Raw genomic sequence first — 26753 nt, 5'->3', positions numbered from 1 at the left:
TTTTACAATATCGTTCAAAAGTTTGGGGTTGCACAGAAATGTTTTTTTCAATGAAGATAACAATAAACTACCAGAAATACACTCCATGCATTGCTAATGAGGTAAATGGCCATTTTAGCTGGAATTCTTTTCATGCATTATCTACACGTATGTATGGAGGCCCATTTGCAGCAACTAGCAATCCAGTTTTTCAACAGAAATATTGTATTTTCTAATTGTGTTATAAGGCTAATGGATGATTAGAAAACCTTTGTGCAATTATGTTAGCACAGGTGAAAAACAGTTTAGCTGGAAAGTGTAAAACAGATCTTATAAGCTAGTCAAGTATCTTGAGGATCACATTTTTGCATGAGCATGTTTTCACTCGGAATCCATATGTTTATGCAAGACTTACTTAGGAAACCAACCTGTAGCGTGACGGGAATATTTACACATTCCTAGGTCACAGGTGTCCAGAATAACTAATTTGGTATGCATTTCTCCAACTGCGCATGTGTGAAGGGAACATTCAGGTTTTTGGTCCACGCCGGTAGGGATGAAAAAAATAACTGATTTTTCTTTGAGCTTGTCGATTATCTGGTTCATCACATTTGTGGGTGTGATAACACTTTCAAAATGGCCAGAAAAAAAAAAAATTCTAAGAAGTAAAGGCTAATCCATGCAAAAAATTGCCAAGAAACTGAAGATCTCCTACAACATTGTGTACCACTCCCTCCAACGAACAGCACAAATGGGCTCTTACCAGAGTAAGAAAAAAAGTGTTAAGATGACAAATATACTAGAGTCTCTAATTTGAGAAATATCCTCCTTACAGGTCCTCAACTAGCAGCTTGGTTAAATAGTACCCGCAAAACACCAGTGTCAACATCTACGTTGAAGAGGTGACTCTGAGATGTTGGCCTCTAAAGCAGAATGGCAAATAAAGACATGTCTGAGACTGGCAAGCAAAAGGAAGGGATTAATGTGAGCAAAGAATGCAGACCTTTGACAACTCGTTTGATAAATAAAAGTGTGACTCTTTCATAGAAGCCCCTAAAGTGTCTGGGTGACCTCAAACCTTTGAACAGTTGTGTGCATTCAAATTTAATAATGGACAAAAACAAGGTTACATATACAAACATAACTAACCATGAGAATAAATAATTTGTTGCTTGGCATTCTTAAAATGATATTTTTATTGTGTTGATTGTGTGTTAATTCTAGAAACAAATATTATTAACATTGTATTGGTAGTTGTTATTTGATCACCTGACCTTGCTTGTGGCTTGTTTCAGCATTGGAGTGCCCACAGTGTCGACAATGATGACAATGAGAAGAGCTGCATTGTGTTGCCTCCTGTTTGGAGCTGGCTGGTTCTGGCAGAGAACAATTAACATTTCAGATAATGTAAAAATATATTTATAACAACAAACGTGTGTCTGCTTACTCTCAGGAGATGATTTATGGTTAAGCAAAGTATGAGAACAAGGAAGAACTCTACTAGTCCTGTTGTCAGTGTCAACTGGGCATTCGGTGTGTTCCGGCTCTGAGAAAAAAATAAACTCCATGTCATTTAACTCTACCGTGCCTGATTTCTGTATAAAATTCTTACTCATACGCCGGATTTTCTCACTTGTGTGCGAAGGTTGACTGTCATTTACAGCAATCGATGTCTGAGTGGATCGTGACACAAGAAGTCGAGGGAATGAATTTTCATCATCTGTTGCGTTTGCTGAAACATGAAAATAGTTGGCAGAAATATTGTTCACAATGTCCACTGTAGTTCTGGATATACACTACTGTTCAAAAGTTTGGAGTCATATTGAAATCTTCTTATTTTTGAAGGTAAAGCACATATTTTTTCCTGATGAATATAGCATTAAATTAATCAGAAATACATCCCAGACATTGTTAATGTGGTCATCTTCTATTTTAGCTCCAAATGTTTGTTTTTTGATGAAATATCTACATAGGTGTAAAGAAGCCCATTTCCAGAAACCAGCTCTCCAGGTTTCTAATTGTACATTGTGCCAATTGGATTAGAAAACTAACGGAGGATTAAAAAACTCTTGTTCAATTATGGTAGCACATCTGAAAACAGTTAAGCTAGTAAGGTAATCTATAAACTGAAAGCTATGAATGTAACTACGGTTCTTTGAGTCCTGTACGACCACCAGAGCATCTTATCCCTCAAAACCCCTGTGTTGATGCGAGAAGATTCCTTAAAAAACTGTGGTTGGACTGGAATTTAAACACACTCCTGGGTCACAGGTGACACAAATAACTAAAGTGGTATGAATTTCTCAAACTATGCATGCGTGAAGCACCGCCTTTAGTAGTCAATAGGGATGAAGTACAACAGAGCTTTCTTTGAACTGCTCAATTATCTGGAGCATCACATGATCAAATTCATGTGAAACTCAACAGTATATTTTTGATCTAATTCATGGCGGCTATTTCATGTGATAAATTGCCAAGAAATTAAAGATCTCCTACAATGGTGTGTACTACTCTCTTTACAGAACAGTTTAAACAGGCTCTAACCACAGTGGAGAGAGAAACGGCAAGATGACAAATGCATTAGTGTCTCTAGTTTGAGAAATAGCCTCCTCACAGGTCCTCAACTAACAGTTTGGTTAAAAAGTACCCGCGAAACACCATCTACGTCGAAGAGATGACGCTGAGATGCTGCCTTTTGAGGCTAGTTAGCGTAGAAAAAGCTATATCTCAGACTGGCCAATAAAAGAAAGACATTAATAACACAGAAATTGTTCATTTTTTCATGGAAATTCCCCAAATTGTCTGGGTAACCCCAAACCTTTAAACGAAAGTGTACAATCAAATTTGATAAAATAATCGACAAGATTAACCAAGATAACTGAAAATATGATTGACAGCACTAATATGGTATTTTTATTGTGTTAACTGTGTGATCATTCTAGGGACACACAATCATTATTGATTTACAACTTATTGGAAGTTGTTGTTTTGATCACATGACTTTACCTTTTTCCAGGCTTGTTTTAGCATTGGAGTGCCCACAGTGTCGACAATGATGACAATGACAAGAGCTGCATTGTGTTGCCTCCTGTTTGCCGCTGGATGCTTCTGATGGTTTAAGAGCGACAGGAGAAGAATGACATTCCAGATAACAGAAAAAAAAAATCAACAAACGTGAGTCTGCTTACTGTCAGGAGATGATTTAGGATTCTGCAAACAATGAGAACAGGGAAGAACTCTACTGGTACTATTTTCAGTGTCAACAGGGCATTCGGTTTGATGCCGTTCTGAGGAAAGTACAAACTACTTATCATTTAATTCTCCCAGGCCCGATCTCTGTTTTTAAAGAGTATAAAATTCTTACTTATGCACTGATTTTTCTCAGTTGTGTGTGAAGGTCCATTGTCATTTAATGCAATCGATGTCTGAGTGGATCGTGCCACAAGAAGTGGAAGGAAACAATTCTCATCATCTGTTGCGGTTGCTGAAACATTGAAAAATTAGCATACATATAGATCACAATGTCCATTGTGGTTCTGGATTTACACTACCGTTCAAAAGTAGTGTCCTTATTCTTAAAGGAAAAACTGTTTTTTTTTCAATAAAGATAATATTAAACTCATCATGGTAAAAAACTATTTTACTTGCATATGTCTGTTTTTTTAGTGCAAAATCTACATAGGAGTATTGAGAACCCATTTCCCAGCACTCCAGTGTTCTAATAGTATATTGTGTTTGCTAAATAAATAAGAAGGCTAATGGATAATAAGAAAATCCATGTGCAATTAAACTGCTGAAAACTGTTTAGCTGGTTAGATGATATAAAACGGACCAGTTTTTGAGCTAGTTGAGTATCTGGAGTAGAGGTAAGATGGGGCCTAAAAGGTCCAGCCCGACCCCACCCGGCCCACAGCTATTAAAGCCTCAACCAGCCCGATTAACTTGATTTTATTTTGGTAGAGATGGGAAGCTGCGTCGTGGCCGTCATAGACTTTCTGGACTAGTTTACAGGCTGGGGGCATCGCTGCTGTCATGCACTTTCCGGACAAATTTTCAACATGTTACCTAGTGTTTACTATGTTTGTGTACTGTAATACTAAATGTAATTCACCCTGGTCATCCTGAAAGGGGGATACCACTTGTGAGGTCCCTTCTCAAGGTTTCTCTTTTTCCTCACGCTGAGGTTTTGAGTTGTTCCTTGCCCGCATGTTGGTTTAAGATCATGTAATTGTGTCATTGTAATCCTGTGCAGTCCTTTGAGACATTTTTGTGATTAAGTGCTATTTAAATAATTTTGACTTGACTAGACTTGATTTAAGGGGAATGAACCTCACTTCGGCTGAAGTATGCGGAGGGCCAAAGATCAGCTTCGGGTTTATTTCAGGGTCTGACCCTCAAATCAAGGGAGCACATCTGCGCTGAGCATACTTCGGTGAAGGTACTGTTACTTAAGAGTAATATTATTCAAGTAGTCATTTATTTAATCACTTAAATAAAAGTAAGTGCATGCTTTGCACATCCTCCACCCAAAAGAAGAGAAAAAAAAAATCGAGAGAGAGAGAGAGGCCTGGTCCGACTTAATGATTGACATTTTATGCCCGAACCTGGCCTGAAATTTGGGCCGGGGCCCAAGATCTTAGCTTTAATCTGCAGCATTACAAATCTTCAGAATGGCTAGAAAAATATGTCATGTGAAACTAAAAATCTTTTCTTGTTATAAGAAAATGAAGCTATTCCATGTGAGAAATTGCCAAGAATTTTTTTAAAATGTTTACTACTCCCTTCAGAGAACAGCACAAACGGGCTCTTACCAGAGTAGAAAGAAAAGTGGCAAGAATACAAATACAATAGAGTCTTTAGTTTGAGAAAAAAACGTTTTGCAGTTCCTCAACTAGCAGCATCTACAGTGAAAAGGTGATTCAGAGTTGCTCAAGGCAGAATGGCAAAGAAAAAGCCAAATCTGAGACTGTCCAAAAAAAGGAAGAGAGTAATATGGGTAGAAGAACACAGACGTTTGACAACTTAAATAAATAAGAGAGGGGCTTTTAACAAAAAACACTCGATAGTCTGGGCGACTCCAAACTTTTGAACGGTAGTGTATTCGAGGGCCGATCAATTAAAGGTTTTGGCATAGTTATAGGTCAACGTACATGCATCAGGTTGTATTTGCTGTTGGTGCAGCAATCTTTTCCTGGTTGTGCGTCTCGCCACCTTCGGCACCTCGCTTCTCTCGATTGTCCATCTTTTTCTCTGTCTCCCACTGACATCGCTGGACTGGTCACTAAAACTGAGCAACAAACAGGCAGAATAATCCTTTGCTCTATCACGGTTTACTTATCGCAGGTTCTCATTGTGCTCTGCATTTTGATTGGCTAAACAGTGGCTCCGCCCCCTTTCTGCTCGTGTCTGCCTGCATATTGACGTTGCGGCTAAACGAACCTGCATTATATATATTCACCAATATTTTTCAACTTCAAAGAAGTTGCTTTGTATTGCCAACAAAGTCAGCTTTTAAGAAAAATGTTTGATAATGGAAAAATCTATGGTTTCTGTAAAAGGACAAACAGGGCATATTATCCAATCCAATGAGTATAGATGGATGCAATATGTGTTTTCTTCCTTATAGCGCTTCTATAATTCTTTTGACGCTTCAGACATATTTTTGTTGTTGCTTTTTATTTGGGGGGTTCCAATATGGCTCCTTCAAAATTTTGGGTTGCCGACCAAAAAATTCATGCAGTTTTCCAAATTGTCCACATGCTAGCAACAAGCTATCCTATGAAGTAAAGTGGATTGTGTCCTTAATCGACACAGTTGTGCAATAAAGCGGGAATCAATTTTAAGTTACAGCACTTATTTGTTAAACAAATACTTGAGATGTAAAGTGGGTTTGTTCTCAGGTTTGAATGTAGCAGTGTCTGAAACTCGTGAAAAAAGGTTACCAGACACCAGGGCAGAAAACTCTGAAAAGTTGCCTGCCCAGCCATAAAGTTGCTGGCCCCATTTTTCACAACTTGAAAAACAATAAGACGACTCATCGCAAAAAACAAACAAACAATGTATTAAGGATTGATAATCTGAATATATAACAGAAAAACACTTTAAAACTACGTTTAATATAAATCTACTTATAACAGTCATTGCATGTATATGACATCGCTGTTTTCCATCTGCCATTATTATGTACCTGTATTTACTCATCTTCATTCATGTAACGTTTGCGTTACGTCGTCTGCTACAAACCACGTGAACTCCTCTTTCCACGATGCTTTTAATGTATGTTTTGTTGCATCATAAATGGTGTTAGCTTCTTTTGAATATTTCTTCTGCATGACCTAATAACGCTTGGGAATGTCTGTTATTCGATGCAGGCTTCTGATTGGCTGCCAAGTATGCAAATAGCCAAACAAACCGAAATTTCCAAACTGAACAAAGATTTCGAAATCGGAATAATGCAAACGTTTGATTTTGGGGCAGAGACGTTTTGTAAGTTGTAGGCCCGACGTAAAAGTTGCACGCCCCGAGCGTCTGGCCAGACGTTATTTCATTTACTGAATGGAGTAATAAATAAATAAAGATTTATACTTTGCGGGTTTAGGCCATCGCAGGACCTTTTTGGAACATATCCCCTGCGAAAAAAGAGGGATTACTGTACCTCCAGGTTAAAAACCAAAAGATCACACAAAAATCCGCAGAACTAATCAAAAGTATAAAAATGCAATATACTGAAGACACTTTGAAAAAAACAAACCAACCTGTGGTGTGGTGAAATTGTCTGGTGAGTAATGATTCCTGGAGTGCAATCGGTTACTGTAACAGAGCTGGTTGAGAGCTTTTCCCCTGTATTGGATGGTGGCGTTGTAGACTCAATGGCTTGTGTAACCTGACTTGAATCACTGTCAAGAACACAAAAGTGAGAAGTCACATCTTGTGGAAAGGATAATTTCACCGCCCTCATTGCATTTCGTAACAAGACAAACAACAAAGTGCAAGGAATGTGAGTGTGGGACTGTGGAAACAAAGAAGATTCTAAGTAATCAATGCAGGTGTCACACTCACTACATGTTATTCACACAGGTGAGTTATTCCAAATCAAACCATGCAATAAGATAGAAACAGTAGACTACCTTTATATGTAAATACAGGCCTGAAAAGACAAAAAGATACTTAATGTAACAGAATAATAAATGATCTGTCAATAATGAAGCGTCACTCGCTAACAAAAGGCCTCTGTGAACTGGCTCATGGAAGTAAATGACAGGAGCCAGCTCTCCACAAATCAAGGGCCAGTTCCCTTCGAGACGCTTTTTTTCTTGTGATTGGTCAATATGCATTTTTTCCCCTCATGGATTCAATGTTGCTGACTTTAAATTTGAGGATTATATAAAACAGGCGCGTCAAACTCATTTTAGCTCAGGGGCAACGTGGTAGTAAAATAAAAAGGGTTCCTTGGCTGGGGGGCTGACTGGGAGTCTTTTCAGAGGCTCCTACTTAAATTATGATTCAGAGAAGTAAGATTTGATTTTAAAAAGATTTGAGAATTTTTTTTTTCAAAATTTTATTTCCTTAACTAAGGTTTCATCTCTTGTAGTATTTATGAACGGTGCATTTGTAAAAAAGGGACAAAAACAGCACAAAAACACTCATATAAATAAATAAGTTTATGATTTAAAGTCTAATGACAATGTTTACTATAGAAAAGACCTTAAACCAGGTGCTACTTTTTAATTTTTATTTTATTTGTCTTGCCTTAAACAGCTTTCATTACTTTCATTTTAAGTCAAATAGCAACAAGATGGGTTTCCTTAATGTTCTCTGATGTATTAAGGGTAGTCAGCAAATACAGTGGGTGCTTTGCGAGTGGTGCCTGGCTTTGGCGACATCCAGTGGACATATTTAAAACTGAAGGTCACTGTTAAGCTTTTCTCAGCATTGTCTCACAGGCCATAATAAATCTGTTGGCACGTGGGCCGTACGTTTGACACCAACGTTATAAAAGGCTAACATCATTTTGTATTCTTGTATCTTCTTGTATCTTTTTTTGGAGGTCTGTAAATACTGTAGGCAGCACGGCGGATAAGTGGTTAGCGCGTCCGCGGCTCAGTTCTGAGGTCATGTGATCAAATCCAGCTACCAGCCTTTCTGTGCGAAGTTTGCATGTTCTCCCCGTGCTTGCATGATTTTACATCCGACACTCCGGTTTCCTCCCACATTCCAAAAACATGCATGTCAGGTTAATTGGCCGGTCTGAATTGTTCCTAGGTGTGAATGAGCCAGCGAATTGTCTGTCCCTGTGTGCCCTGCGACTGGCTGGCAACCAGTTCAGGGTGTCCCCTGCCCACTGCCCAAAGATAGCTGAGATGGGCTCCAGCACCCCCGCGACCCTCGTGAGGACAAGTGGTGCGGATAATGGATGGATGGATGTAAATACTGAATTGTATTTGCTGTGTTTTCCAGGGATAGTGTGTTTTACAACTGGCTTGTTTTATATCAAAATAAATAAATAAATACAACTTTATTCTTGTATGTAATATTTTATTGGTTGTTGCACAAAACGAGTCTATATTTCTAATCTACAATTTGTTGTGTTGTGTTTTTGCTTGAAGTAGTTTCAAAAGGTTCAACTTTTAATTTGTTAAAAGTTCACTGTAGCGTTTAAACATATGCTATTATAATTTAGTTGTATTATATATTTTTACAAATTAAAAATTTATATTAAGCAAAATTTTACATTATTATTGGTAATATACCCAATAAAGGGGCAGCGCAAAAAAGTATTTTTTTCTTCCCATATTCGTAGTCTTTTTTTCTTTGTTGCCTTTTTTCTTTGTTTTCTTCTTTTTCTCAATTTTTTCCATTTAGTTTTGAATGAAAAAATGACCTTTATTGAGATCATACAAGTATGAGAAAATTGGAGGGGCGACATTAGCTCAGGAGGCAGAGCGATTGTCTTGGGATCAAGAAGTCACACGTTCGATTCCCGGCTCCTCCGTGTATTTGTCGAAGTGTCCTTGGGCAAGACACTGAATCCCTAATGCCCCCGATAGCAGGTAGTTGCCTTCGTTCGTGTGTAAAAAGGGAAAAGTGTGAAGCACATTGTAAAGCGCTTTGGGAGGTCTTCATTGACTTGAAAAGCGCTATATAAATGCAGACCATTTACATTTAGACCATATATTATTGATATATAATGTACGTGCATATTCACAGTGGCAGATGTACAGAACATTATGCTCATAAACACTGTAGATAAGAGTTTGGGATGGTTCTACCTTTTTTTCTTCCTTTGTTTCTTTTGGACTTTTTTCTTTTTTTTTTTGAATAATTTTGTGCCTACTGTTACATAACAATTGGTATGGATTAAAGCAACAAAAATCAATCTGAAAAGCCGTTGGGGAGCAAGGCCAAAATAATCTGTTCTCTGTAAAGAGCCGAAATTCCAAACACTACCGTACAAATGACAAGTCTTGTGTCTGGATGGAAGGATGATTTGTTTGCGCAACCGTTGTTACGGCAACTCACTTGCAAGTTGTAGCTTGACTGGACATCTGTGTTTTATTGGAGTCACCATGGTAACGCCGAACAGTGGAGGAGGTGGAGCTTTGGGAGGAACGAGGGAGGGTTTCCTCATTCTGATCACTTTGTATGTCTTCAGACACAGATTGGCCTGAGGATGCAAAACAGCAGCAGGAAGGAATAAGTTCATATTATTTACATCATAGGTATCCACCTTTTTCTCAAAGGGCCACGTAACTATTTTTTAAGCTAAAAGCAACTTCACTGTTTCTGATGAGTGAAAAGGGTTTTCGGTTTGATATGATTTCTCAACTACCAACTGTTATCATGCTATCACTATATTGTTAAAATGTTAATGTGTTATTCCTAAGATGTAATCATATACAATAATTATAGATGTATATGGGTGTGTGTGTTTGTATGTGACTTAAAGGCTCCGAAGCGTCTCGTATGAACATTTACACAGTTGTACTCAGGACGAGTATCTTTTGTGTCAAGGCACCCCAATAAAAACCTCAAAAATCATTAAACATCTGCTTTTGTAGCGGTTGTAACGCTCTCTGGTGGCCAGTTTGGGCAATGCATCTCCCGACCACCAACCACTCCCAGCAGCAGATTCGAATCTTGTATGGGCCATGGCAAACTGCTTGTTTAAAATATATGTTTAGAGAAAATAATAATAATAATAATAATAATAATAATATATAATTGTATATATATATATATATATATATATATATATATATATATATATATATACATATACAGTACAATCTTTTTGCATTAAGAAAAAATACATTAAAAAAAATTCTCTCATACTCTATATCATGTTAATATACCACGTTAAAACACTTACTGTACAACAAATAATTGTGTTCTGTGGTGTCCAATCAATCATCTGCCTGTTGAGAAAATCATGAGGCCTCCCGCATGCCTTTATCCATCTCTAACACATCTCCAAATTAGTTTTTGTCTGAAGAAAAGGGACAAACCTCACCCCTACCATCCGTTCCAGATACTGTACCTCAACTCAAAAAGGGTTAAAAAACGACCAAGGGCACAGAACCAGGTTCCTGATGGCAGGAGGCGCATGCACAAACTGAAGCAAGTTTTGTTCCAAATCTAACCCCCTCACTTGCAACCTCACCATTTTCGCTGTTAGTCCTGGTGGAGTCCGTCCGATTGACCCTCTGTCGTTGTTTACGCTCCCCAAGACCGGCCTTCCTTGTTGCCTTTGGTACGTATTCAGCAGTTGGGGTACGCCTTTGGATCTGTGAGGATTGATTAGACGGCGTCGAGGCCCGGGTTGTCTGAGGCTTGACTGAACTTATTTCTGATGGCCCTGAAACACAACTGTGCCGAAAGCTAATGAGACAAGCGGCCATCAGGCGTTTTCATCTGGCCCGCAAAATGAAAATGGAAAAAATATAATGACAAAAGATATAACAATAAATAAATTAGTACTTATAAAACATGATTGTTTTTAGGTGCCATTTTTGTTCCAGTTGTCCTTTTGTGTGTCTACTATAAACATACTACTACAAAAATACTACAGAAATACTTCAAAAATACTTGAAAATTACTACATAAATAAGTATCACATTTAGTGATTAAAAACAAGGACTTAATGAATTATTTTGTTCAAATTCTGAAGAAAAACAAATACTACTGAAGAAATACAACCACTGTAGTGAAATACAACAAAATAAAACAACGGAAATATAACAAAAATACAACTACAAAAAGACTACTACGAAAACATGATAAAATGTGACTACAGAAATACTACAAAAACACTTCAGGAACACTAGTAAACTAAATATCAAATGAAGTGCTTTAAACAGGGACCTAAAATATAATTTCGCTTTCATTCCGAAAATCATTTAGAGATTAAAAACAAGGACCTATTGTATTATTTTGTTTAAATTTTGAAAAGAAGAAATACCACTACAAAAATACCACAACAAAAATATTACATAAATTCAACTTCAGCAAGACAACTACAAAAACAGTTACATATTAGTAGTTGCATATTCAACTACATGAATGCTACAAAAGTACCCAAAGTGTATTATGACAGTACTACAAAAATACGACAGAAATACTATTTCGCTTATTTCGATTTCATTCTAAAAGGAGGAAATAATAAAACAAATACTACAATAATACAGAAACTCTACTCCAGAAACACTACACCAATACAACTACAAAAATACTACTACACAAATACTCCAGAAATTATACAATGCAAAACACGACTACCGAAATACTGCAACAGTAATATGACAGAAATACCAAGACTAAATATCAAATTTGAGTCCTTTAAACACATTTCATTTTGTTATAATTGTGAGATTTTACAACCAATTTTAGAAAACAAATTTATTTACATGTGTAAGTCTGCATTTATGTTTATTCATACATGCAATTTAGAAAAACTGGACAGGTATCAAACCCGAGCCCCTTGTAAAATCTTTAAACCCAATGTGATCCACGAGTGCAAAGGTTTGCCCATCCCTTTATTGACGTTGCATCGGGTCCCTTAGTGCACACGGAATCTGTTGTGCAGTGATGTTGCAGTGATGTTGCAGTGAGGTTCACGTCAATTGAGGTGCAGTCAGATTTAAATATAAAAGAACTCGCTTCTTATTCATTTGATTGGCAAAGCAGGACTACAGAAAGTATAGAAGAGTCGAACTGATTTTAAGTCAGGAGACACATGGTAAAAAAAACATCTCACAAATGGGCCGGACCAGTAAATTAATTGCACTAAAATTATGCCTTAGCTGTAGTTATAACAAAATATGTACCAATTTATTATAATTTTGTATTCCCCAGACTGCATGTCACTGCTGCATGCTTCCCACTCACCTCTTTGAGGCTCTCTGTTGGAAAGACCTTTGAGTTGCACCCCGAATTTGGCTGTCAGAACCGACAAAGCCGCTGTCTGCTCCTGGAGAAGTTACACCATCCTACGCAACACAGGACATGTTTTAAAAAAACTTCTGTACTTTGGAGGACAGATCCTATCAAATGTAGAATGAATGTATACGTACATACCGACAAATATATGCCATTTAAATAAACACATTAATCACAGAACTACCAAATACAAGACGTAAATGCAAATAAGGACAGCACGGCAGATGGGTGGTTGGCGCGCACCCCGATGGTGCAGTTTTCAGGGTTCAATTCCAGTTACCTCAGCGTACCTGTGCAGACTTTGCATGTTCTCTCTATGCCTGCATGGGTTTCCTCCCACATTCCTAAATCATCCATGTCAGGTTGATTGGTTAATCCAAATTTTCCCTAGGTGTGATTGAGCGAGTGAGTGGTCTGTCAATATGTGCCCTGCAACTAGCTGGCAACCGGTTCAGGGTGTCCCCTGCCCACTGCCCGAAGTTAGCTGGGTTGGGCTCCAGCCCCACCGCCCCCTTCTGAGGATAAGCAGTGCAGACGATGGATGGATGGATGGAAATACAATTTTTCATTTTTTATGCATATTTGTCATGTATTTTTGGTGTTTATTTTTGTCATGTATTTTGTCACAACAGATTCTTATTCAAATGAGAGTATTGGTCAAACTGCCTGAGCTTTTCACCATTGGGTTGATCAGATATAAATTCCGTGGCCGCCTGCTAGCCTGAAGAAGAAAAGCATTGCAGTTGATCAGTGCACTCAATCGATCAACCAATAGATGAAAAGCTCAGCAAAAGTACATAACAAATAAATACACGACAAAATAAACAGCGAAATTAATGACACAATAAATTAAAAAGAGGCCTATATATACAATATATATATATATATATATATATATATATATATATATATATATATATATACACACAATACATGTATTTCATATATTTAGGCATGTAAATTATTTTCATGTTAATTTATTTCTATGGCATGCATTTGTAATTTTGAAGGTATTTATTAATTTAAACACTATTGTTCAAAGTTTGGGGTTGCTAAGAAATGTCTGCATTATTAAAGGAAAAGCAATGATTTTTTCCAATTAAAATAACTTGAAACGAATCAGAAGTACAACTCAGACATTGTTAACGTGGTAAACAGTGTTGAAAATAAAATGCGTTATAAATAACGCAGTAACGTAACGACGACATTCTTTCTATTACTGGGGTAATCTAGCTAATTACTTTTATCGTTAATGATGGTCAAAAGTGATGTGTTTTTCGCTCTCCCAAAGTATGTTTACGATCACGTCTTTTCGATTATGTCCCCATCCAAAATAGCGACTACCATACAGTTAGATAGCGATTACAAACATAACATTTACTAATGCGCCGAAAGAAAAGGCGTATGAGGGCTGATTCATGGAAAATTCGAGTACCCAGACTCATGTTGTGCGTGAAGGAAACATCTCAATGAGCTGGCTTTTGGACTCACTTTATATTGTCTTCTGCTGATTATTATTTTATTATATTGTTTCCTGTTTCTTTTTGTTGCGCTTCAATTGTAGGACAAATATGTTGCAGGTGAGGTGCAATAAATATTACAAGATTCTATAACTCAACTACCTGTTTGTTCTTCTTTATTGAACTGACTAGAATACTGCTCAGAAAATTTCAGATTCTTTGACATACAACTTCTTTTAAAGTAACGGGAATAGTTAATTTCCATGGTAATTAGTTATTTTTACTATAGAGTAACTCAGTTACTAACTCAGTTACTTTTGGGAAGAAGAAGTAACTAGAACTATTTACTTTTTTAAAGTGACGTGCCCAACACAGATGCAAATGTTTGTTTTAAATGCAATATTTACATAGATGTACTGTACAGAGGCCCATTACCAGTCACCAGAACTCCAGAGTTCTAATAGTACATTGTGGATGATTAAAAAAAACCTCGATCCATGATGTCAGCACAGATGAAAACAGTTTAGCTGGTTAGATAAGCTATAAAACTGACCTTCCTTTAAGTTAGTTGCCCTAAGGGAATGTACCCATCTGGGGACAATAAAGGTTACTGGCGGAAGTGGAAAGGACTGTGTTTAACATTACTGGACAATGAGGACATTGAGGGCGTTTATCTGATACCATTCATGGTTATCTGAGCAATTGTTATTGACATGTTTAAGTGGAGTTTGTTGAAATGGCTGAGGAAAATGTCTGACCAACTGCTCAGAGATCAGACTAGCGCAACTGAGGTCTTCAAAGCTGTGATGCCATCCTGGCCAACACAATCACTAAACAGACAACAACGCTCGAAAATGCCTTGATCAACTAACAAGTGTACATTTATTTCTACATATAGTAGGATACATCCTCCATACTCCACATGCATGATACATTTCAAAGTCAGCAGTTCTTTAGTGACCTGGGAAAGAACTCTCCTCATCCCAGTCTGAGGTTTGGCGTTTCCTTTTTCTGATGCACTTATTTCTGCCAGACTGCTCTGACTGCTACTGTAGGACTTCCTCATCTCCTTGCTCCTTCTGCAGTTTGCAGCAAGTGGGACACGTGTAGGTGAACCCCTACAAAACAAGACAACATGACACATTATGAAACACATTTCAAGGCACACAATAACGTTATATCCGTGCTTACAAATTAACATCTGCAGTTTGTTCGGCACATTGATTAATGAGGTCAGGAGAGTTGTTTTGAACCGGCTCGATGACCTTCTCGATCATTTCTACTGCCTCATGCAACAACGGCGTGTGTACTGTCTGAAAGGATAGAAAAAGCCATGATTACATAATGGACATTTAAAACAAAAAATAGGAGTTAGGCTACTGCAAAATTGAAGAGCAGAACACCTTCAGTAATTCCAATAAAATATTCGAATTCATACACTCAAATTGATGATTTAACAAGTTTTCAAATTGAAAATCTACTGGGATCACTTAAAATAAGCCCAATTAAATTCTAAAAGGTTGCACTTAAGTTGTTTCTAGTTATGTCCCAAATATTCTTAATTTGAAATAAGATGAAGCAGGTTCGCAGAGAACAATATGCTTCAATTTATTACAAACCAAAGTTTGATTTTTTTTAGCTATTAATTCCAGATTTTTACCTACAAATTCACTACAATTAGCTAGTACTGGAGGAGCAGTGTGTTTTTTATTTAATTTTCATATGACGTCTTTGTTTTTGCAATTGTTTACTTTGTTTCGCTCACAACCATTCAGTTCCCTTAGCCTCGTGTGTCTCTTGTCTCATTAACAAGTGTAGATTTAATTTCAAGTGGTTGTTTTTTTAACAAAGCCTTGTCAATGTCTGAATTGCAAAAAGTTCAGACTACTTTAATGTATTTTCCACACTATAAAGTACCCAAAAAAGTCTTCTGTAATTTTTGTTTGTCAACTATTTTCCCTTCAGTTATTTATCTACTTTGAACCTTGTTGAGAATTATTTACCTATTTACAGATGACCATTTATTTTTCAACCTGCTTACACAGCCAAGGTTACTATCAGTCTGTGTTCAACAAAGTTTTAGAGGTGTTTGGCTCAAAATATTGAAAAAGTGGGCTTTCTTGCACAGTAATCCCTTGCTGTATCACAGTTTACTTTTCATGTTTTGCTTATTCTCTGAAATATATCATGCATTGTGTTCTGCCTTTTGACTGCCTAAACAGTCTCACCACCCCAATTCTGCCAGTGTCTACCTGTTTGTCAAAAACGTTGCAGTCTAAGTTGTACACGTACATAAATACAGCTTGACAAACTAACATTACGAACACTCTGGAATGACTAAAGCTCCAAAAGGTAAAGGAAGATGCTTTCTATCGCCAACAAACGTGAACTTTTCAACGTGCTAAGGGAAGGTAAAAGCACTGTTACGCCACATTTTTATTCGGCAAAATCTACATGATGGTGACAAAATATCTGAGGTAAAAAAGTGATAAGGTCATGAATCAATAGTGCAATATAACAGAAATATTATTTCAAAAATTAGAATTTGACAGGACAGAAGTTTTTTTGTAAAAAAAGAAAAAATAAGCATTTATAAAGTATTTGTATTTCGGATTAACATTTTTGACACATCTTTTGTTTTTGAAGTACTTCCACATGATGTAGACAAAATGATCCCCACCCCATTTTTGAACTAATAGTGCAATATAGCGGCAAGATTATTTTTAAAATTGTAATTTGACAGTAAAGGTTATTTGTAAAAAAAAAACACATTTATGTAAAGTACAATACTTTTATTTGTTTCAATTTTTTTTCGCTTTCATTTTTTTACCCCACGTTTTTGTTTTTACAATAACATCCACACGATGGCGACAAAATATAATTTTGAAAAAAGTGGAAGTGTCTTGCAATAATTTCTAGTCAAGTAATGTTAATATGTATTACCGTTTAACACAAGTAGTCTCAAAGGGCAGCACAGACCATCTAGTCCTTTTTAGAATCAATAGGGCGATGAAGCAGCAAAATAATAGTTGTCAGTACAGACGTTATTTGTCAATATTATTATCATTACTATTTTTTTAATTTTTTTAAATAAATAACAGTGCTTTTTTTCTAATACTGGAACCCATAAATAGGGTTGGTTCTTTCGTTTCAATGCATAATAGAGTAATACATAAAGGTTTCTACTTCGGATTTTGACTATTTTGGGTCCTTTTTGTAATGCAACCCCTGTGAAAAACGAGGGACTACTGTATATCTATTTGAAGACAGTAACATTGCTAAACATAAACACAGTATTGGTCAAAAACTGTCCGCTACATTACCTCTGACTGAGAATCATACGATGCGGATGATTTTTGGGATTGCGGACAAGGCGAATCAGCATCACGGGAGTTGTGCTCTATCCTCTCTTTCAGCTCATCAAGATGTTGCCCACATTGGTAGATAAAGTCTTCCAACGCTCTAAAACAAACAGAAGCATCATCGAATGTAATAACTGACACCAAGAAATACAAAGAAATGGACTTTATACAAAATGTGCAGTTTTCTTTGATGACAACGCCCAAAAAAGAAAAAAAAACAGTTTATAAGAAAAATAACTATTTCAAAACACGTCTTTTGTTCAGTTGACATATTTCTAAAAAACGTTCCTATGTATTTTTTTAGGATTTCACAATTCTTTTTACCCCAAAATCTTTCCAGTTGTGCTATGGCTAAGAAAAATATAAATACATATATGAGGTAAAACATTTTTTTTTAAATCTCGTGAAAAGAATATGACAAAATCTAATTAGAATTGGATCTATTGTCATTGATATTAGAAATACCACTCCAGGATAACACGTAATAACGACTTAAAAAAGTAAAAATAAGATAAATTAATGTCTGGATAAATAAGAAAAAATATTTACAAGGTAGTTCTTGGAGACTGGCCCAAGTTGTAAGTACATCATAATAATAGTGCAAGGAAAAATAGTTCACTAACATCCATGCATTATCCGCACCGCGTATCCTCAGTAGGGTTGAGGGGGTGATGGAGCCCATCCCATCCCAGTCCCTTCCAGTGTTGGTTCCCAGTGCACAGTTTCTCGAATGTAATAAGTGGATACCAAGGGTTAATTGAGGTGAAAAAACCCCATAGAATTAGATACAGGAATTTGCAGCTTCCCAAACATAGAGGAGGGCTAGCTTTGCCAAGCCTACGGGAATACTTTTACGCGCCACAAATTAGACCCCTGATTTATTGTTGTGAAGATGGTTACGTTGCAAATTTAAAAAGTATATAATTATGGCTAGGGCAGAACGGCGGCGCAGTGGTTAGCGCGTGTGCGGCACAGTTCTAAGGTCTTGGGAACCTCCTGTGTGGGTTCAAATCCAGCTACTGGACTTCCTGTGCGGAGTTTGTATGTTCTCCCCGTGCTCGCGTGGGTTTCCTCCGGGCACTCCGGTTTCCTCCCACATTCCAAATACATGCATTACAGGTGGATTGGCGGGTCTAAATTGTCCCTAGGTGTGAATGAGCGAGCGAGTTGTCTGTCCCTGTGTGCCCTGCGATTGGCTGCCAACCAGTTCAGGGTGTCCCCTGCCCACTACCCGATGATTGCTGGGATAGGCTCCAGCACCCCCGCGACCCTACTGAGGATAAGTGGTGCAGCTGATGAGATGAGATGAGATGAGATAATTATGGCGATACAAAATTTAATAGCGCATAAGAAATGTGAAAAAAGGAGAAGTAATTAGCTGGGGGCAAGAACAAATAGAACAATAGGAGTATAGAATAAGATAGTTAGGAAATACAATTTGGAAAATGAGGCAAGAATTTTGAGATGGTTTGCCTCTGACAATAGGTTAGTCCCAGACAAAACGATAAAGGGTTCCAACAATGAGTGTGCAAAGGTATTAAAGCAATATGCAAGGTCGTTGACAATGGCCAGTTGCAGAGATTTGAAAAAGAAATTTGGGTTACATGGGAAGTGACTATTTTTGTTACCTTCAATTTGACGATTACAGAGAGATAAACCCAGAGACTGGTCATAAGGTCATTAACATTTTTAAAAAAGGCTATAAGAAGTATAATGTCTGATATGTATGAACGTTTGCTAGCATTTAGTGGGCATTCATCACTCTATATTAAAAAAAGGGAAAGGAGATGGATTCAAAAATAACAAATGATAAGTGGTGGAATATTTGTAAAACACAGGCCCAGATTATGAGGGAATTCAACTGGAAGAACCTGGTCAGACTTATCACCCCCAAAATTAAGAGAAGTTTTCTGGAGGTTTAACAACCATGCTGGAGAGCATGGGGTGAGGAATACATCGACCACATGCACATACTTTAGCTCTGTACAAAAATGCAAGATTACTATGACAAATTATGGTTTGTTTTTGAGAAAATTGTGGGATACAGGATACCCAAAAGATTCAAGGTGCTCTTTCTGGGCAATCCAACAAAATAAATATTACCAAAAAAAGATAAATACCTGATCAAAATGTATTCTAACATCTAGCAAAAAAGTAATAAAAATAAAATGGTATAAACAAGCATTGACTATTTATAGTTCAACAAGTTTTTGTTTTGTGGAATTAAAAATGGAAACCAATATACCTACCGATTAGGATCAAATTGCCCAATCTTTGCCCCTTGCTCCTTGAGAGCTTTGTGCTCTTTCCTGACTGAGAGATACCCATTTTCTAAAGAATCCAGTTCTTTATACAAGTCTTCAAGTCCCTGGAATGACAAGCCATTTATTAAGTGTGATTATAAAGGAGTCAGCATTTGTTTTCAGGGCGATTCCAAATAGTTACCTCACCTTCACTTTTTGGTATGGTGTATTGCTTTTAAGAAGACGCTCAAAAGGACGGAGCTAAATGATGAAAACACATCATGAAAAGATGAACTCACGCACATACACTATAGTTCAAAAGTTAGGGGTCATCCATACAATAGTGCATTTTCCATATAAAAGTCAGACTTTTTTATCGAATGAGTTGTCCAATGTCTGTGTTCTTTTGCCCATAATTATTTCTCCCTTTGTTAGTGTGCTGTTATTGTTTTTTGGTTGGGATGTTCTGTGAGTGTATGCTTGATAGCACCGACCATTTAGGAGACAAAATTGTGTGAATCACATGGTGCTAAGACACACACAGTCTAACTGCCTATTTCAAACCGGAGACATCTGCACTCATTTTTTGCCCGACGAATCATCGTCTGTATGTAATCCCTTGTCATTTATTTGGTCAATGTTGATGCTTTGTTTGGTGTTTTGGGATTGGAGATTTCAAGCATTTTGTATGTGTGGAACAGCTATTTGGCAAATTTAATGACAGGTGGATAATTCAAGCAATGCATGACAGGTTTTCAAGACAAAGTAGTACTACTCATTAAAAGGAAACTGGTGGTTTTGTTGATAAGCAAACAAGTAGCAAATGGGCATCTAATCTATCCATCCATTATCTGCACCACGTATTCACACTATGGGTACTGGAGCCCATCCCAGTAGGCAGGGGACACCCTCAACCATTTTTTGTCCATTTCTCAAAATTTAATCACACCCACAAATCCTTTAGATCCTTCGGATACTCAACTAGCTCAAAGGAATTTAAGTTTTATAGCTTCTCGAACCAGCTTAACTGTTTTGAGGTATGCTAATATTATTGCACACAGGTAATCCAATCATCCACTAGCTTTCTAATGCAATTAGCAAGCAGAGTAGTATTAAAACACTGACGTGATGGTTGCTGGAAATGGGCCTCTTAGCACCTATGTACACTTTTCTAAGTGACCCCAAGGTTTTGAACAGCAGTGTAAATAAGCCGCATAACAGAACAGAAGACGAGAACAACCTGCTGGAGGAACCTCTCGGCTTGCGTGTAGAGGGCATTTGCTAGCGTCGGACTGCCTTCGAACTCCAAACTTTTTGAAATGGAGGCAGATAAACATAAGCCAGAGGTGGATCCTGTTTATGAGTACAAGAATAGGAAGGTTTATTAAATAATGGTAAAAAACATGTCATAATCACTGAATCTTTGAACCACATATGCAAAAAAATTATGAACTTACTTATGCTTGTGTTGGGTTCACTTGGCTGAGGAGAAACTGAGCTAGGTTCTGCTTTCTGAGCCTGAGGAAAGTCCAGTTGCATAAACTTTGAAGGCTCAACATGCTGTTCTATTGGCATGACCTGAATGGGCTCTGGTTGTTGAGTGTACAGGTTCACCTTGTAGATAAGGAGAAAAAACAAAATGCCTCACAAATTAGCAATTTTGGTGACTTAGAAAGTTGTTTCAGCTAAATGAGATTCATAGCATTGCCTCTTAACTTCTTGTGAGTGATTATGGGTGACTACAGCTGGTGACTTCTCTGAGGCCATTTAAATAGGGCTCATTGGATGCAAACTGCCACAAAAACTACAATGAGAAAGTCAAAGGAGCTCGGGATGGATCTGAAAAAGCGAATCATTAACTTGAACAAGTCAGAAGTGTTACTTGAAACCATTTCAAAGCAGCTACAGGTCCGAAGAGCAACAGTGAAGATAATTGTGCCTAATTTAAGTGAAAACGGCCAAAGGACATGTTATCAAATATTAGCGCGGCTGTATGTATATTTTTTACCCAGCAGATTTGATCACTTTTTCTGTTAACCCATAATAAAGTCATAAAAGAACCAGACTTCATGTATGTCTTTTGTGACAAAGAGCTATCTGTTCCAATCACTCTATCAGAGAAAAATCAGAGTTGTAGAAATAACTGGAAACTCAAGAGAGCCATGACATGTTCTTCACAAGTGTATGTAAACCTTTGACCCCAACTGTATGTATTTATTTACGGTAAATGTTATTTTTCAGAAAACTAATTTGAAATGTTTAATAGATGTTTTATTCAGATGAAAGCGTATAACATGTATCTCCTAACATCAACGATAAATTCATAACAAACATAACGAAAGCAACAAATCAAAACTGTGGCTCAAACCTTGGCCTCCAGTCGCAGGCGGTCAATTGTGTTGGCTGCCTCGGCGTATTTAGTCAGCAGTCTGCAATGTTTCTCCTGCACCCAGTGGATAAAAAAACAAATATCGAAGACCATTTCTAAATATTTTACCACCTGCAACTATATACAGACAGTTTAAACACACACACTACTATTCAAAAGTTTGGGGTCACTTAAACAATTTTGTTTTTGATGAAAAGTCACAATTTTATTTATCTAATGAGTATTCCAATATGTGTGTTCTTTTACCATTATTAATATCTTCTTTTTGTTAGCCAGTCCCAGATAGCTTTTTATTTGCTCCTCATCCTTTAAGGCCAGCATCTTTGAGTCGCCTCTTTACTGTAGATGTAAACACTGGATTTTTGCCGGTACTATTTTATGAAACTGCTAGTTGAAAACCTGTAAGGCATCTATTCAAACTAGAGACTCTCATATACTTGTCCTCTTGCTTGTTTGTGCAGTGCAGCTTCCCTCTTCTCTTTCACATGAAAGTTTTCATTTTTTGGCCATCCTGAAAGTTTATTCACACAAATGTGATCCTATGTATAATCGATTAGCTTAAAGGATGGTTTGTTTCAAAGCTTCTACAAGCTAAACTGTTCTGAGCTGTGTCATTATAATTGCACAAATGTTTTCTAATCTATTTGCCTTGTAACGCAATTAGCAAACAGTGTTCTATTAGAAGACTGGAATACTTGATGCCGGAAATTGGCCCCAAAACTCCTATAGAGATATTGCATTGAAAAACAGACATTTACAGCTATAATATGCATTGTTAATGTGGGTAAATGACTATGTAATTCTAATTTTCTTTCTGATGTTTTCATTTTATCTTAATTGATAAAAACAAAGCCTTTCCATTAAAACCCCAAACCTTTGAAATATATTATGCCTATTGAAATGCATGGGGCAAAATAGATATGAGGGAATTTTTTTGTTAAGTTAAAAAAAACAAAAAAACCTGAAAACTCAAATATTTTCCTTAAACACCTCATATCACTCAATTTGCTCAATTTGGCAAAATCTCAAACCATACCTGGAGCTGATCTAGCAGGATACCGGCCTTCTGCTGGGATAGAAACTCTTGAGGCACCGTTTCATTCAGATCGCTGATCGATGCTCTTTTGATGAAGTCCAACCGAGACTGAGGTCCATCAGTTGTGTTCAACAAAACTTCTTTGACAATTTTGGCGGGAGATTTGAAGACAATGGGGGCCTCTGTTGTCTGTGACTTTGGAAGGTTGTTGGGAGACCATCTACTCTTGGGAGGCTTGTAATCCCCTTTGGGGAAACAGACTCTTGACTTAACCTTGGACAAATCTGGTACTATGTGATTTGGCTTTACCTTTCTGTTATGAGAAAAACATATTTCAGAATTATTTACAATAAACTAAGGCGCATAAAAGATAATGTGATAAGAATAAAGAAGTATTGGCATGTAGCGATGCCTTAAGCTTACAAATGCCCAATACCACATTTTTTTTCTGACCAATACCGATATGAATACACAAATTTTGAGTAGTTGGTAGCAATAGAATATTGTGTCATGATTGCCCTATTTGGAACACCTGTGGCAGCTTGATTGGTGCCAACAGCCCGGACAAGCTGATTGGTGGCCACACCCTTCTTAAGCCCCAGGCTTCTGTTCAAACTTTGTCAGATCGTTTGCGAGCTGTTGTGTTTTCACTCAGTGAGCGTTTTCGTCCGACTCCGTCCCTGTTAAACCGTTTTTCTGCCTGATCCCCGTTTTCGACCCATTTCTGGACCTGACTACGCCTGTTCTGCCTGCCGCCTGCCTACGATCACTTTAATGAACTCGACATTGCCTCTGATCTCCAGCCCCGGTCAAACGACGTGCCATTCCCGCCTGCCTTTTTCCGACACGGAAGTGTCACCCCCTCCTTGCTCGATTCCGCTCTCCGCCAGTCCTCGGATCAAGCAATCAAGCAAGCCTAGAATCTCACTCTCTTTCAATAAAATCTGAGAAACGCATGCAATTGAGTCCTGTGTCCGTTCTGGTCTGTGACATATTGATGTTATGAGTTAAGACATTTCCCTTTCCTCTGGGAAAAAATAGCAACGGTTTTGAAAAGAAAAAAGAAACTTTATATCCTGACATTTTTTATCTATGAAAAGAAAATGTACCATTCCTTTAATATCAGGTTCTGGTTTGTCACTTATTGCGAGTACCAATACCTTAAAGGGACATTGTGTATTAATTAATGCCTCTTAGTGTTTAAAATAAAAAAAACATTGATTTGATGAACTACCATAAACAAACACTTTAAAAAAAATACCTGTTGGTCGAGAAATTTGTGTTCAACCCAAAAAACAAAAAACCTTTCGAAGGATGGGAAAAAAATGAGAAGAAATATGTTGAAATTTGGTCACTTTTACTCTTCGTAGTTTGTATCCTGCTTGTGGTTTTTAACACTTGTTTTCAGTGGCAATGCACAGTACATTCACATCTAGAGTTCAAATATTACACAGTCTCTTTAATAAAATCTGTTATTCACATCGATATTGTTACCTATTTTTGGGACCCATCCATTCCTGTTCAAAATGAGAGTTCAATTTAAACAGTTCATAAATCAAAACAATTAAACTGAAATAATCTCTTCCTATTACAATCAGACAATACAATAATAATTATCCTACAATATAACAATACATTCTTCACAACAGTCCTACATTGCAGCGAAGTATTGCAGCATCTTCAGGTATGCATTCTGTGACCAATGTACAACAGAAAACGGTGGCCACTGCAACCAATCACTTTGCAGTCAAGCTTGCCCTGCCTAAAACTAAACTGGATTTTATAATAACTATATCCAGTATAGCAAATTTTGATCTTGTTCCAGCTCCTTAGTATGGCAATAATGTGGTAATACTATAAAACGATAAAGTAAATATTCATCCGGCTGGGTCATTTGGGGTTTTACTAATTTCTTTTTGGGTTAAACAACTGATAGATGGATGAAATTTCCATTGAAAAACAAAAAACATTTAAAGCATTATTTACCGGTAGTAAAAATGTGCAGAAACAATTTTCAGCTGACTGTCAAAAAGAATGATGAGTTTTCTGACTGAGTTCTAAATTGTGAGGATGCAATGATAGAGGCGGGTTCTAAAAAGCAGCGCACCAGAAAGAAAGCAACCACCGATGAAGAAACAGGTTACAGAGCAACTACATTGGCCGGTTCCTGGTTATGTGAGCCAGGCAAACAATAGCTTTCACGAAATCAAAGAATACAAATATACTGTACAGTATAAACAATAAACTAAACACAAATTTGTCTAGTGGCTTAATGTTTACTAATTGTATTATTAAAATAACCATGCCGTAAGGTGAAAGCCAGTGTCCTTTGGACAGTTTCTCTCTAGATCAGGAATGTCAAACATATAGGCCATGGTAACAAACTGTTGATTTTATAATTGGGCTGGGCAGCGAGAATATTGTTAGCCGATGAAACGGTCGCAAAGTATTTACGAAGTGCACAATATTCTGAACCAAATGGAAAGAAAGGCATTGTGGAAAGTAATTAAGTCCTTCTGAACTATGAAAAGAGAAAGGCATTGTGGTGTAGTTTGGTCACCTTGAAAGATGTGAATAAACATATGGCCGCACTCATTCAAAAATGTTGTCAGCCACAATAGTTAGTATGAGCTGAGAAAAGGTGAAACAAAAAAAAGATACCGATTTTTAATGACTTTTTATCTTCTCATAACAGATTATGCCTTTTAGTTTGTTGTCTGTATCCCTGGTTGTTGAATAGTATCTGGTGTGCTCGACACCATGGTCTGGGTTGGATTCCAATATAATCATATTGGAAAAACCATCCACCTCCCTAGCAGCCTGATGATTAGGATTGAATTAGAATTAAATTATCATTGATATCTGATTCGATCCCATTTGACCACCATTCTGGTCAGCATTTAAATTCATCGACTGATAAATAATTGAACAAATGTGGTAACATAATTCCAATTTTGTGTACATAGAAGGTGCACCAGACTACAAAAGGCATGTTTAAAGTTCCGGCCAATTTGAGGTTTTTGGGTGTGCCTCATAGACCGGAAAATATGGTATTTGCTTTTATGAGAAGTGAACATTGTTAAGACTGGTCTCTGAAACACCCCTATAACAAACTTACCTCAGTTCATTGACTCTCCTTGGAGTGTGAAAGCAGTTTTCCATTGCTTTGTTCGGGCTCATTCTTGAAATTGCGGCATTTTGATCAGGTTTTTGTGTCAACGTCTGTGTCGGTGTGTGTGCGGGACTAGTTTTTGTATGTTCATGACTCAAGTGTGACTGCCGATGAGGCGTTTGTGGCCGGGGAGAGATGGCAACTTGTTGTTTTTGCCATTCTTGGGGGTCAAAACTGGACATGCAGCTCATAAGGCTGTCAGAGTCCATAGGACAATCCATAAAGTCTGATAATTTTGGTAATGTTTCATCTGTGATACCCGGAGAAGCCATTTCCTCAGGCATAAAGCGATTGAAAATGGGGGATGAGGGCGCCTGATATGGAAGACACTGAGGTTTGCAATCACCGTCAGCTTCTATTACTGAACGTGGAGATTCAAAATATTGGTGCTGGATGACCATATCCAACTTTTTGCTATGGCTGAGTTGTCCAATTCGCAATCCCCACTCGCCTCCTTCTCTCTCCACCTGAGTAATGTCCAACTGTGTGCTTCTCTTGGAGAAGCTCCTTCCTTGTGGCATCTTGGTGTTAATTTTATTTTCTTCATGGTGTCTTTCTTCTTTGATGATGGAAACATCAGAAACTGTAACATATAACGAAGAGAAAACACTTGGTACTGTATTGTCGAAATTTATTTTATCTTTACATACTGTCAAACTCTTCCAATTACAGAAAGC

General features: G+C 37.3%; 1 protein-coding gene across 5 annotated transcripts in view; it reads right to left on the bottom strand.

The window, feature by feature from the left end:
- akna (AT-hook transcription factor) overlaps window positions 1–26753 on the bottom strand; it is a 43552-nt gene that overhangs the window by 4600 nt on the left and 12199 nt on the right. For 3 of the 5 annotated variants that reach the window (XM_088356195.1, XM_088356194.1, XM_088356193.1), the window contains exons 3-23: window positions 26023–26659; window positions 22905–23217; window positions 21848–21922; window positions 20937–21093; window positions 20720–20832; window positions 19687–19740; window positions 19486–19604; window positions 17198–17336; window positions 15066–15187; window positions 14836–14992; window positions 12364–12464; window positions 10640–10845; window positions 9499–9643; window positions 6735–6875; window positions 5130–5266; window positions 3344–3463; window positions 3168–3266; window positions 2986–3087; window positions 1598–1711; window positions 1427–1525; window positions 1254–1355 (exon numbers count right to left, since the gene is read on the bottom strand). In XM_088356195.1, coding sequence (XP_088212321.1) covers window positions 1254–1355; window positions 1427–1525; window positions 1598–1711; window positions 2986–3087; window positions 3168–3266; window positions 3344–3463; window positions 5130–5266; window positions 6735–6875; window positions 9499–9643; window positions 10640–10845; window positions 12364–12464; window positions 14836–14992; window positions 15066–15187; window positions 17198–17336; window positions 19486–19604; window positions 19687–19740; window positions 20720–20832; window positions 20937–21093; window positions 21848–21922; window positions 22905–23217; window positions 26023–26659 — 3252 coding nt within the window. The remainder of the gene's footprint in view (window positions 1–1253; window positions 1356–1426; window positions 1526–1597; window positions 1712–2985; window positions 3088–3167; window positions 3267–3343; window positions 3464–5129; window positions 5267–6734; window positions 6876–9498; window positions 9644–10639; window positions 10846–12363; window positions 12465–14835; window positions 14993–15065; window positions 15188–17197; window positions 17337–19485; window positions 19605–19686; window positions 19741–20719; window positions 20833–20936; window positions 21094–21847; window positions 21923–22904; window positions 23218–26022; window positions 26660–26753) is intronic. The other 2 variants (XM_088356198.1, XM_088356196.1) reach the window with 2 other exon arrangements.

The sequence above is a fragment of the Urocampus carinirostris genome, chromosome 16 (assembly GCF_059441175.1).
Source record: "Urocampus carinirostris isolate Australia breed hairy pipefish chromosome 16, RoL_Ucar_1.0, whole genome shotgun sequence".
Classification (NCBI taxonomy): domain Eukaryota; kingdom Metazoa; phylum Chordata; class Actinopteri; order Syngnathiformes; family Syngnathidae; genus Urocampus; species Urocampus carinirostris.
The sequence above is the reverse complement of the archived record's forward strand: the minus strand, read 5'-3'. Positions and strand labels throughout refer to the sequence as shown.